The 15129-nt window shown below is 39.2% G+C and overlaps 1 protein-coding gene across 1 annotated transcript in view; it reads left to right on the forward strand.

The window, feature by feature from the left end:
- Positions 1–5811: 5811 nt before the first annotated feature.
- The window catches only part of pus1 (pseudouridine synthase 1), a 10901-nt gene continuing 1583 nt past the window's right edge, over positions 5812–15129 (forward strand). Inside the window, exons 1-4 of the mRNA XM_061907954.1 lie at positions 5812–6188; positions 10611–10828; positions 10890–11027; positions 11084–11186. Of these exons, the coding sequence (XP_061763938.1) occupies positions 6128–6188; positions 10611–10828; positions 10890–11027; positions 11084–11186 (520 nt within the window). The 5' untranslated portion in view covers positions 5812–6127. The remainder of the gene's footprint in view (positions 6189–10610; positions 10829–10889; positions 11028–11083; positions 11187–15129) is intronic.

Below are 15129 nucleotides of genomic sequence, written 5' to 3' on the forward strand. Positions count from 1 at the left end.
TTTCTACCTTTTTTTTTTTTTTTTTTTAGGAACTCAAAGCACTTTGACACTATTCCGACATTCACCCATTCACGCACACATTCACACGCTGTTGGCGGGAGCATGCTAACCAGGACCCATCAGGAGCAAGGGTGAAGTGTCTTCCTCAAGGACACAACGGTTGTGACTAATATGGTAGAAGGTGGGGATTGAACCAGGAACATTCAGGTTGCTGGCACAACCACTCTCCCAACCGCACCACGCCGTCCCCAAATAGGGGAATGATACCACACATATCATTTGCCTTCACTTATGGAAAACTGCACTGTTTTGGAATTTGGTCTATTTTTCACAATCCTTATGTAAGACAAGAACACATATGTTTTTCTTTTTCATGTATTCTAACTCGTAAATAAACTCTAGCATTAGTCAGCTAACAATGGAGGTAATAGGAGTTGTTCTATTTCGCCTACAAAAAGCTGTAAAAAACATTAAAAAAAACTACCATTAAGGTTTTTTATACACGCTATAAGAATATATGTCATGTAGTAAAATTCATAATAACATGGAAAATTTGCAGCTGGTATATTCTTCAGCGCTGGATTCTCTCCCACTCTGGCGTTGCATGCAGTGAGAGGCGACGGGCTGGGGTGGCAATTCTTGTCTCCTCCCCAGCTCAAAGCCTGCATGTTGGACTTTAACCCAGTAGACGAGAGGGTAGCTTACCTCCGCCTTCAGGTGGGGGGACGGTTCCTGACTGTTGTTTGTGCTTACCGACCAAACAGCAGCTTAGAGTACCCAATCTTTTTGGATTCCCTTGAGGGAGTACTGGAGAGAGCTCCCTCGGGTGATTCCCTTGTTCTGCTTCAACGCTCATGTTGGCAACGACAGTAAAACCGGGAGAGGCGTGATTGGGAAGAATGACCACCCGAATCTGAACTCGGGTGGTGCGCTGTTATTGAACTTTTGTGCTCATCAAGGATTGTCCATAACGAACACCATGTTCAAACATAAGGGTGTCCAATCCTCGGCCGCAATTCCATGATCGACTCGGTAGTTGTGTCATCGGATTTGCGATGACACAACTTTTGAAGAGAGGGGCAGAGCTTTCCACCCATCACCACCTGGTGGTGAGCTGGCTCCAATGGTGGGGGAGGACCTGGCAGGCCCAAACGCATTGTGAAGATCTGCTGGGAACGTCCGGCAGAGTCTCCTGTCAGAGAGAGTTTCAATTCCCACCTCTGGAAGAACTTTGAACACGTCACGAGGGAGGCACTGGATATTGAGTCCGAGTGGACCATGTTCCGTGCCTCTATTGTCGAGGCGGTTGATTGGAGCTGTGGCCGCAAGGCGGTTGGTGCCGGTCGCCGCGGTAATCCTAGAACCCGAGCAGTGAGGGATGCCTTCAAGCTGAAGAAAGAGTCCTATTCGGTCCCTTTGGCTCATGGAACTCCAGAGGCAGCAGACAGGTACCGACAGGCCAAGAGGTGTGCGGCTTCAGTGGTCGCGGAGGCAAAAACTCGGACATGGGATGAGTTCGGAGAAGCCATGGAAAGCCACTTGGGGGGGGAATCAGTGCACTGTCAACACCGTGTATGGTGAGGATGGTGTGCTGCTGACCTCAACTGGGAATGTTGTGGATCGGTGGAGGGAATACTTCGAAGACCTCCTCAATCCCACTAACACATCTTCCTATGAGGAATGCTGTTCCTGGGGAATCTGTGGTGGGCTCTCCTATTTCTGGGGCTGAGGTTGCTAAGGTAGTTAAAAAGCTCCTCGGTGGCAATTAAGGCCCCGGGGGTGAATGAGATCTGTCCGGAGTTCCTTAAGGCTCTGGATGCTGTGGGGATGTCTTGGTTGACAAGACTCCGCAACATAGCGTGGACATCGGGGGGGGTACCGCTGGATTGGCAGACCGGGTTGGTGGTTCCTCTCTTTAAGAAGGGGAACTGGAGGCCCAGGACACTTTAGGTAGTCTATGTTTCCCGGCTGGCCTGGGAACGTCTCGGGATCCCCCGGGAAGAGCTGGACGAAGAGGCTGGGGAGAGGAAAGTCTGGGCTTCCCTGCTTAGGCTGCTGCCCCCGCGACCTGACCTCAGATAAGCGGAAGATGGATGAATGGATAGATATGTGTGTATATATATATATATATATATATATATATATATATATATATATATATATATATATATATATATATATATATATACATATATATCCATCCATCCAATTTCCATATGTATATATATATAATAAATGGATTGTACTTGTATATTGCTTTTCTACCTTCAAGGTACTCAAAGCGCTTTGACACTACTTCCACATTTACCCATTCACACACACATTCACACACTGATGGAGGGAGCTGCCATGCAAGGCGCTAACCAGCACCCATCAGGAGCAAGGGTGAAGTGTCTTGCTCAGGACACAACGGACGTGACGAGGTTGGTACTAGGTGGGGATTGAACCAGGGACACTCGGGTTGCGCACGGCCACTCTGCCACTGTGCCACACCTTCCCACAGATATACACACATATGGAAATTGAATGGATATATATATATATATATATATATATATATATATATATATATATATATATATATATATATATATATATATATATATATATATATATATATATATATATATAAAACCATCCATCCAATTTCCATATGTGTGTATATATATATATATATATCCATCCATCCATTTCCTACCGCTTATTCCCTTTTGGGGTCGCGGGGGGCGCTGGCGCCTATCTCAGCTACAATCGGGCATAAGGCGGGGTACACCCTGGACAAGTCGCCACCTCATCGCAGGGCTAACACAGATAGACAGACAACATTCACACTCACATTCACACACTAGGGCCAATTTAGTGTTGCCAATCAACCTATCCCCAGGTGCATGTCTTTGGAAGTGGGAGGAAGCCGGAGTACCCGGAGGGAACCCACGCATTCACGGGGAGAACATGCAAACTCCACACAGAAAGATCCCGAGCCTGGATTTGAACCCAGGACTGCAGGAACTTCGCATTGTGAGGCAGACGCACTAACCCCTCTTCCACCGTGAAGCCCTATATATATATATATATATATATATATATATATATATATATATATATATATATATATATGTTCTCCCCGTGACTGCGTGGGTTCCCTCCGGGTACTCCGGCTTCCTCCCACTTCCAAAGACATGCACCTGGGGATAAGTTGATTGGCAACACTAAATTGGCCCTAGTGTGTGAATGTGAGTGTGAATGTTGTCTGTCTATCTGTGTTGGCCCTGCGATGAGGTGGCGACTTGTCCAGGGTGTACCCTGCCTTTCGCCCGATTGTAGCTGAGATAGGCGCCAGCGCCCCCCGTGACCCCGAAAGGGAATAAGCGGTAGAAAATGGATGGATGGATATATATCCATCAATCCATCCAATTTCCTTATGTATATATTCCATCCATCTTCCATAAGTATATATATATATATATATATATATATATATATATATATATATATATATATGTATATATGTATATGCAAGAAATCTGCGTTCAAAAGACTCCGGCTTATTAGTGATTCCTAGAGCCCAAAAAAAGTCTGCGGGCTATAGAGCGTTTTCCGTTCGGGCTCTAGTACTCTGGAATGCCCTCCCGGTAACAGTTCGAGATGCCACCTCAGTAGAAGCATTTAAGTCTCACCTTAAAACTCATCTGTATACTCTAGTCTTTAAATAGACCTCCTTTTTAGACCAGCTGATCTGCCGCTTCTTTTCTTTCTCCTATGTCCCCCCCTCCCTTGTGGAGGGGGTCCGGTCCAATGACCATGGATGAAGTACTGGCTGTCCAGAGTCGAGACCCAGGATGGACCGCTCGTCGGGACCCAGGATGGACCGCTCGCCTGTGTATCGGTTGGGGACATCTCTACGCTGCTGATCCGCCTCCGCTTGAGATGGTTTCCTGTGGACGGGACTCTCGCTGCTGTCTTGGATCCGCTTGAACTGAACTCTCGCGGCTGTGTTGGAGCCACTATGGATTGAACTTTCACAGTATCATGTTAGACCCGCTCGACATCCATTGCTTTCGGTCCCCTAGAGGGGGGGGGGGGGGGGGGGGGGGTTGCCCACATCTGAGGTCCTTTCCAAGGTTTCTCATAGTCAGCATTGTCACTGGCGTCCCACTGGATGTGAATTCTCCCTGCCCACTGGGTGTGAGTTTTCCTTGCCCTTTTGTGGGTTCTTCCGAGGATGTTGTAGTCGTAATGATTTGTGCAGTCCTTTGAGACATTTGTGATTTGGGGCTATATAAATAAACATTGATTGATATATATATATATATATATATATATATATATATATATATATATATAAATGTATATATATATATGTATTCATGTATTCATCCGGCGTGGCGAAGTTGGTATAGAGTGGCTGTGCCAGCAATCTGAGGGTTACTGGTTCAAGCTCCACCTTCTACCATCCTAGTCACGTCCGTTGTGTCCTTGGGCAAGACACTTAACCCATGCTCCTGATGGGTCCTGGTGAGCGCCTTGCATGGCAGCTCCCGCCATCAGTGTGTGAATGTGTGTGTGAATGGGTGAGTACCTTGAAGGTAGAAAAGCGCTATACAAGTATATCCCATTTACCATTTATCCAACCTATCTCAGCTGCATATATATATATATATATATATATATATATACATATATATATATATATATATATATATATATATATATATGTATATATATATATATATATATATATATATATCAATCAATCAATCAATGTTTACTTATATAGCCCTAAATCACTAGTGTCTCAAAGGGCTGCACAAACCACCACGACATCCTTGGTAGGCCCACATAAGGGCAAGGAAAACTCACACCCAGTGGGACATCGGTGACAATAATGACCCCGTGGGACGTCGGTGACAATGATGACTATGAGAACCTTGGAGAGGAGGAAAGCAATGAATGTCGAGCGGGTCTAACATGATACTGTGAGAGTTCAATCCACAATGGATCCAACACAGTCGCGAGAGTCCAGTCCAAAGCGGATCCAACACAGCAGCGAGAGTCCCGTTCACAGCGGAGCCAGCAGGAAACCATCACAAGCGGAGGCGGATCAGCAGCGCAGAGATGTCCCCAGCCGATACACAGGCAAGCAGTACATGGCCACCAGATCGGAACGGACCCCCTCCACAAGGGAGAGTGGGACATAGAAGTATATATATATATATATATATATATATATATATATATATATATATATATGGCAACTTTGACCCCGGAAGTAAACTTTGCGGGATCTTTGTGTTATCGCGTGACTTTGGAGGCGTAATGCGGAAGTAACGACCGTGTCGTATTCGATTAGTTTTAAATTATATATATGTATATATATATATATATATATATATATATATATATATATATATATATATATATATATATATATATATATATATATATATATATATATATATATGCATACATATATATATATATACATATATATATATATATATACATATATATATATATATATATATATATATATATATATATATATATATATATATATATATATATACACATTGCATTCTATTTCGTTACTTTATTGAGTTTACAACCCCCTGGCGCTGTTTTTGTACTGTTTTTTGTTCATATTTTGATTATTAATATTTATCAACTTTTTGTAAATGTTGCAATTAATAAACAAAGGTTTGTAAAAATAAAAAATAAAATTAAAATAATAATTGAAAACTGATCGAATACGACACGGTCGTTACTTCCGCATTACGCCTCCAAAGTCACGCGATAATACAAAGATCCCGCGAAGTTTACTTCCGGGGTCAAAGTTGACATCGTCCTCCATGTGCGAAGATGGCGGTGTTATGGTAGCATGAGTTCAACCACAAGAATACGACGTTTATAAGCTCTTTTCTGGGATAAACTATTAACTTTAAGTTGTAGGGAACTTGGTATTGCTTAACACACTTTCAACGGTTTTACTTGTAGCCATTTCGGTTGTTTTTTTTATTACGATACCCTGCCGTGCTATCCCGTGCTAGCAGCACTTTGCTTTTTGTTTTGTTTTTACTTATTTATTAATTTATTGTCCAGTTATTGTTGTCAGATGGCCTAGGAGGGCATGTTTGTTTCCAGACTGCCTTTCAGCTCCCTGGTTTGCAGCACACGGACTTCAGCGAAAGGTAAGATTGGTAGCATCAAAAATGGTAAAAGGGTGAAAACAAAAGGTATAAAGTGGACTAAAATGTACCATAGCAGCAATATAACATATATGTTATATTTACATATTATATATACTGCAAAATACATTCAGACAAACTATTGATCCACAAGGGAAATTGCTCCACACAGTAGATCAGTTACAAAGGATGGAAAGGTTAAGGATGGAAAGGGTAATGCATACAAGGGCACCAAAAGAGGGTGAAAACAAACGGTATAAAGTGGTCTATAATGTACCATAGTAGCAATATAACATATATGTAATATTTACATATAATATATACTGCAAACTACATTCAGACAAACTGTATTGATCCACAAGGGAAATTGCTCCACACAGTAGCTCAGTTGCAAAGGATGAAAAGGGTAATGCACACAAGGGCACAAAAAGAGGGTGAAAACAAAAGGCATAAAGTGGTCTATAATGTACCATAGTAGCAATATAACATATGTAATATTTACATATAATATATACTGCAAAATACATTCAGACAAACTGTATTGATCCATAAGGAAAATTGCTCCACACAGTAGTTCAGTTACAAAGGATGGAAAGGATAAGGATGGAAAGGGTAATGCATACAAGGGTACCAAAAGAGGGTGAAAACAAACGGTATAAAGTGGACTAAAATGTACCATAGTAGCAATATAACATATATGTAATATTTACATATAATAAATACTGCAAACTACATTCAGACAAACTGGATTGATCCACAAGGGAAATTCTTCCACACAGTAGCTCAGTTGCAAAGGCTGGAAAGGGTAATGCACACAAGGGCACAAAAAGAGGGTGAAAACAAAAGGCATAAAGTGGTCTATAATGTACCATAGTAGCAATATAACATATATGTAATATTTACATATAATATATACTGCAAAATACATTCAGACAAACTGTATTGATCCATAAGGGAAATTGCTCCACACGGTAGCTCAGTTGCAAAGGATGGAAAGGGTAATGCACACAAGGGCACAAAAAGAGGGTGAAAACAAACGGTATAAAGTGGACTAAAATGTACCATAGTAGCAATATAACATATATGTAATATTTACATATTATATATACTGTAAAATACATTTAGAAAAACTGTATCAGTGTTTCCCCCAGAAAATATGTTAGTTATGGTGGTGTCTCTCCGGGGGGAAGGCAGCGCCGCCCGGGACAGGCGGACGGACGGGGAAGGGGCTGGGTGGATGTAAGGAACAGTGTAATTTGGCCTGTCGCCACCATCACGTCTCCATCTCACCACAGCCTGTGGGGGCAATATACTACAGACTGTGGTGAAGTAGGCCGGCTTCGTCGCGTGAAGAAGCCTAGAATATTTAGTTGTGTTTTCCGCTCCGTATGCTGAGTGGCAATATACGATGTATATCTGAATATTTTTTCCATAAAGTAAAAAAAAAATAGTCTTAGTTACCTGAGATACTAAGTATGTCATTATTTTGACTTAGTAAATATTGACTTAATAAGACAAAATAATGACTAAGTCAAATTAATGACTTACTGTAAATAAGTGTTTGAAAAAAAGTTAAAAGTGGGGCCACGTGCTGACATATGCTTTACTCATCATGCTTAATTTACAGGACAAAAAAAAGTTTTTTTATTCTTATTTTTTAAGATTTTAGTTTGTTGTTTAGGCGGCCGCCTGAACAAAGCGCTGAGGGAAAACCTGTGTATTGATCCACAAGGGAAGTTGCTCCACACAGTAGTTCAGTTACAAAGGATGGAAACGATAATGCACACAAGGGCACAAAAAGAGGGCAAAATAAAAAAGGTATAAAGTGGACTAAAATGTACTGTAGTAGCAATATAACATATATGTAATATTTACATATTATATATACTGCAAAATACATTTAGACAAGCTGTATTGATCCACAAGGGAAATTGCTCCACACAGTAGTTCAGTTACAAATGATGGAAACGGTAATGCACACAAGGGCACAAAAAGAGGGCAAAAACAAAAGGTATAAATTGGACTAAAATGTACCCTAGTAGCAATACAACGTATATGCAGTGTTAAGTTAGTTACTAAAAACCAGTTACTAGTTCAAGTTACTAGTTACTTTATTTCAAAAGTAACTCAGTTACTTTCACCGAAAAGTAATACTTTACTGTGAAAAGTAACTATTTAGTTACTTATTTAAAAAATTTTTTTTAAGGCTCCTGGAAAATAATACAACCTGCAAATGTATTTGCATCACTGAACTCTGTGAAGCAATGTGGTCTACATACAACACACAAAGACAAAGATATGTTTCAAAGGGCCAATTAATTTTGGGCCGTAACAAATTGACAAAACTATTTTAAATAGCTGTAACATAACATGCATAAGTAACAAACCGCATAGTAACAACGTGTCAAAACATAGCTGTAAACCTGGCTTCACCCAAGGAAGGCACACATGACATGATTATATGTCATTGCAATATAGACCGCACACATAGTGCTATACACACGCCTAACCAGGCATTTTTTTTCTCCCATGGAATTGTGAAATAAAATCATGTCTTCAGGAGATCAACACTGTACTGAAGCCCAGAACCCTCTAGGCATTTCCTCATTTTTAGTTTAGAGATAAGGAAAGATTATTATTAAGAATATTATGCTTAAGCAACATTTCTTACCTTCTGGTACCTGCTGATCTATATTTGGGATCTGCATAAGTCCTGAAAATAGTCGATAAGCTTCTTATTTTTCTCTATCTTCTCGTTATGGGACATTCACCCTCCACTGTTGCTGTTTCTAATATAAAGTAGTGTAAAGTTCTAACTTATATCTGTCAGAAAACTCGCCATGAAAGCGCTAAAACACACCGGTGTAGTGAGCTTACATTATTCACCCAAGGAACTTTAGTTATTGAGAGTTCCGGTTGGAGGGTTTTTCACAGGACATATTTCCAGCGTTGTTGTTGCAATAGTGAACCTTATAATCCGGTGTGCCCTAGAGTCCGGAATATACGGTACACAAACGCTAGGGCAGGGGTCATCCACCTTTTTGAAACCAAGAGCTACTTTTTGGGTTACTGATTAATGCGAAAGGCTACCAGTTTGATACAAAATTAAATAAATTGCCAGAAATAGCCAATTAGCTCAATTTACCTTTAACTCTGTTATTGTTAATAATTAATGATATTTATCTGTGTGGAAACACTGATCATCTTAATGATTTCTCACAATAAATATATATAGAAACAGATAAATATAAAAAAAAAAAGGGTATTTCTGTCTGTCATTCCGTCGTACATATTTTTTCCTTCTACGGAAGGTTTTTTGTAGAGAATAAGTGATGAAAAAACACTTATTTGAACGTTTTAAAAGAGGAGAAAACACGAAAAAAATAAATAACATTTTGAAACATAGTTTATCTTCAAATTTGACTTTTTAAAATTCAAAATTCAACCGAAAAAAAGAAGAAAAAAACTAACTAATTTTAATCTTTTTGAAAAAATTAAAAAAATAATTTATGGAACATCGTTAGTAATTTTTCCTGATTAAGATTAATTTTAGAATTTTGATGACATGTTTTAAATAAGTTGAAATCCAATCTGCACTTAATTAGAATATATAACAAATTGGACCAAGCTATATTTCTAACAAAGCCAAATCATTATTTCTTCTAGATTTTCCAGAAGAAAAATTTTCAAAGAAATTCAAAATAATTTGAAATAAGATTTGAATTTGATTCTACAGATTTTCTAGATTTGCCAGAATAATTTTTTTAAAATTTTAATCAGAGTACCTTTGAAGAAATATTTCACAAATATTCTTCGTCGAAAAAACAGAAGCTAAAATAAAGAATTAAATTAAAATGTATTTATTATTCTTTACAATAAAAAAAAAATAGAAAATACTTGAACATTGATTTAAATTGTCAGGAAAGAGGAGGACGGAATTTAAAAGGTAAAAAGGCATATGTGTTTAAAAATCCTAAAACCTTTTTTAAGGTTGTATTTTTTCTCTAAAATTCTCTTTCTGAAAGTTATAAGAAGCAAAGTAAAAAAAAAAAAGAATTTATTTAAACAAGTGAAGACCAGGTTTTTAAAATAGTTTCTTGGATTTTCAAATTGTATCTGAGTTTTGTCTCTCTTAGCGAGATCAGCTTGCTAGTAAATAAATACAATTTAAAAAAAAGAGGCAGCTCACTGGTAAATGCTGCTGTTTGAGCTATTTTTAGAACAGTCCAGCGGGTGATTCATCTGGTCCTTACGGACAACCTGGTGCTCGCGGGCACCGCGTTGGTGACCCCTGACCTAGTGTATATGAGTAAAGTGATATGAACTTATCTTCCTGACCGTCTTGTGTCGTAAAATTCGGCATGTTGATTTTTCCCGCAGCAATAGAGCCAAGTAGTCAGCGAACCTGATGTATTCTTCTCCCAGGGGGTCTTTTTCCTACTTTCCGTTGCAACATGAGCGAGGCGTCCCGGAAGGAAGCGGCTGACAATTTATTGAAAAGGTCCAAAGAGGAGAACGAGGGCGGCGAAGCCAACAAAAGAAGAAAAACGGAGGGAGAACTGGGCGAAGATGAAAAGCGATACCCCAAAAAGAAAGTGGCCCTCCTCATGGCGTACTGTGGGAAGGGCTACTACGGGATGCAGGTACATAAGCACATTACCAGTACTTTTTTATGTGTTTACTTAAGTATGGTGTTGTTTGTAGAGGAATTCAGGGAACACTCAGTTCAGGACAATAGAAGACGATCTTGTCACAGCTCTCGTCAGTTCCGGCTGCATCCCCGAAAACCACGGAGACGAGATGAAGAAGATGTCCTTCCAAAGATGTGCCCGCACTGATAAGGTACGTTGCCTTCGGACCTTCGCCCCGGCACAAGCACTAACGTGAGGACCGCTTAGGGCGTGTCTGCGGCCGGCCAAGTGGTGTCTCTGAAGGTGCGACTCATTGACGACATCTTGGACAAGATCAACGAGCATCTTCCACCTCAAATCAGGATTCTAGGTGAGATTTCGCGTCTTACGTGTGCGAGTCCGCCTTTTTAAACAGTCAGTCGCCCGTCAAAATATCACTTCATGGTAGCTGAGATAGGCGCCAGCACCCCCCGCGACCCCAAAAGGGAATAAGCGGTAGAAAATGGATGGATGGATGGATGGAATATCAATAAAAATACAAACCCCGTTTCCATATGAGTTGGGAAATTGTGTTAGATGTAAATATAAACGGAATACAATGATTTGCAAATCCTTTTCAACCCATATTCAATTGAATGCACTACAAAGACAACATATTGGATGTTCAAACTCATAAACTTTTTTTTTTTTTTTTTTGCAAAAAATAATTAACTTAGAATTTCATGGCTGCAACACGTGCCAAAGTAGTTGGGAAAGGGCATGTTCACCACTGTGTTACATCACCTTTTCTTTTAACAACACTCAATAAACGTTTGGGAACTGAGGAAACTAATTGTTGAAGCTTTGAAAGTGGAATTCTTTCCCATTCTTGTTTTATGTAGAGCTTCAGTCGTTCAACAGTCCGGGGTCTCCGCTGTCGTATTTTACGCTTCTTAATGCGCCACACATTTTAGATGGGAGACAGGTCTGGACTGCAGGCAGGCCAGAAAAGTACCCACACTCTTTTTACAAAGCCACGTTGTTGTTACACGTGCTGAATGTGGCTTGGCATTGTCTTGCTGTAATAAGCAGGGGCGTCCATTAAAAAGACGGTGCTTAGATGGCAGCATATGTTGTTCCCAAAGCTGTGTGTACCTTTCAGCATTAATGGTGCCTTCACAGATGTGTAAGTTACCCATACCCTGGGCACTAATGCACCCGCATACCATCACAGATGCTGGCTTTTGAACTTTGCGTCGATAACAGTATGGATGGTTCGCTTCCCCTTTGGTCTGGATGACACGATGTTGAATATTTCCAAAAACAATTTGAAATGTGGACTCGTCAGACCACAGAACACTTTTCCACTTTGCATCAGTCCATCTTAGATGTTCTCGGGCCCAGAGAAGCTGGCGGCGTTTCTGGATGTTGTTGATAAATGGCTTTCACTTTGCATAGTAGAGCTTTAACTTGTACTTAGAGATGTAGCGACGAACTGTATTTAGTGACAGTGGTTTTCTGAAGTGTTCCTGAGCCCATGTGGTGATATCCTTTAGAGATTGCTGTCGGTTTTTGATACAGTCTGAGGGATCGAAGGTCACGGTCATTCAATGTTGGTTTCCGGCCATGCCGCTTACGTGGAGTGATTTCTCCAGATTCTCTGAACCTTTTAATGATATTATGAACCGTAGATGTTGAAATCCCTAAATTTCTTGCAATTGCACTTTGAGAAACGTTCTTAAACTGTTTGACTATTTACTCACGCAGTTGTGGACAAAGGGGTGTACCTCGCCCCATCCTTTCTTGTGAAAGACTGAGCATTTTTTGGGAAGCTGTTTTTATACCCAATCATGGCACCCACCTGTTCCCAATTAGCCTGCACACCTGTGGGATGTTCCAAATAAGTGTTTGATGAGCATTCTTCAACTTTATCAGTATTTATTGCCACCTTTCCCAACATCTTGGTCACGTGCTGCTGGCATCAAATTCTAAAGTTAATGATTATTTGCAAAAAAAAAAAAAAATGTTTATCAGTTTGACCATCAAATATGTTGTCTTTGTAGCATATTCAACTGAATTTGGGTTGAAAATTATTTGCAAATCATTGTATTCCATTTATATTTACATCTAACACAATTTCCCAACTCGTATGGAAACGGGGTTTGTAGGATGAAAAGAACAGCCTTTGGTTATTCTCTGAACTTTAACAAGATACAAGTAAGCTGGGAGCCAAAACACTGCCAGTATGATTTGGAATCGGGTAAAAAAATGACATTGTCGACAAATATGTATAGGCATGGAAATAAGTTTCAGCAAGAAATAAATAAAAACACTGAAAAAACACAGGCAGCACGGTGTTGCAGGGGTTAGTACATGTGCCTCACAATACGAAGGTCCTGAGTAGTCCTGGATTCACACCCGGGCTCGGGATCTTTCTGTGTGGAGTTTGCATATTCTCCATTTCCTACCGCTTATTCCCTTTCGGGGTCGCGGGGGGCGCTGGCGCCTATCTCAGCTACAATCGGGCGGAAGGCGGGGTACACCCTGGACAAGTCGCCACCTCATCGCAGGGCCAACACAGATAGACAGACAACATTCACACTCACATTCACACACTAGGGCCAATTTAGTAAACACATGTGTCTATATGAGTTATTTTAGCCTTCTATCAAAATGACTGTAAATGTCTTATGTAAGTTTTATAATGAAGACAACACATGATGTAAGTGTCTATATTAGCCTACTATCAAAAATACCTTAAAAGTCTTATATAAGTGTTGTAATGAAGACAACACATGATATGTCTATATTAGCTATATTAGCCTCCCATTAAAAATACTTTAAATGTCTTACATAAGTGTTATAATGAAGACAACACATAATACAAGGGTCTATATTAGCCTACTATCAAAATGACACTAAAAGTCTTATATAAGTGTTGTAATGAAGACAGCACATGTGTCGGTTAGCTATATTAGCCTACTATCAAAATGACTTTAAAAGTCTTATATAAGGTGTTACAATGAAGACAACACACAATGTGTCTATTTTAGCTATATTAGCCTACTATCAAAAATACCTTAAAAGTCTTATGTAAGTTTTGTAATGAAGACAACACATGATGTGTCTATATTAGCCTACCACTAAAGTACTTTAAATGTCTTTTATAAGTGTTATAATGAAGACAACACATAATATAAGTGTCTATATTAGCCTACTATCAAAATAATGAAGACAACACATGCGTCTGTTAGCTTTATTAGCCTACTATCAAAATGACTTTAAACGTCTTGTATAAGTGTTATAATGACGACAACACATGGTGTGTCTATATTAGCCTACCATTAAAAATACTTTAAACGTCTTGTATAAGTGTTATAATGAAGACAACACATGATGTAAGTGTCTATAGTAGCCTACTATCAAAATGACATTAAAAGTCTTATGTAAGTTTTGTAATGAAGACAACACATGATGTGTCTATATTAGCCTACCACTAAAGTACTTTAAATGTCTTTTATAAGTGTTATAATGAAGACAACACATAATATAAGTGTCTATATTAGCCTACTATCAAAATAATGAAGACAAAACATGTGTCTGTTAGCTTTATTAGCCTACTATCAAAATGACTTTAAACGTCTTGTATAAGTGTTATAATGACGACAACACATGGTGTGTCTATATTAGCCTACCATTAAAAATACTTTAAACGTCTTGTATAAGTGTTATAATGAAGACAACACATGATGTAAGTGTCTATAGTAGCCTACTATCAAAATGACATTAAAAGTCCTAAAAGTGTTATAATGAAGACAGCACATGTGTCTGATAGCTATATTAGCCTACTATCAAAATGACTTTAAAAGTCTTATAATAGTGTTATAATGAGGACAGCACATGTGTCTGATAGCTATATTAGCCTACTATCAAAATGACTTTAAAAGTCTTATATAAGGTGTTATAATGAAGACAACACACAATGTGTATATTTTAGCTATATTAGCCTACTATCACAATGTTTTCAATGTTTGTATTTGTTAGTTGCCAAAATTTGTTTCTAAAATGTCAATTTTTTCAAGATACCAAATCTTATGGGTAAGGTTTTGGCTCCATAAGTTGTGAGCTACCAAGAATTCCAAGTTTTTGCACAAAATCATGTCTTTGAACCTACCAAGAAGAAGGCTTGTAAAGCTCCACTGTGTGGGGAGGGAATTAACATGAAGGGGGGTCTGTTTCTTTCATGTATTGTAATCAACAGAAAGATATTGTCTGACCCAAGAACTACAAAAACGAAGAAGAAGCAGGACCAGGCACCACTTTTTTAAAACTCT

This window comes from Nerophis ophidion, linkage group LG08 (assembly GCF_033978795.1).
Source record: "Nerophis ophidion isolate RoL-2023_Sa linkage group LG08, RoL_Noph_v1.0, whole genome shotgun sequence".
NCBI lineage: Eukaryota > Metazoa > Chordata > Actinopteri > Syngnathiformes > Syngnathidae > Nerophis > Nerophis ophidion.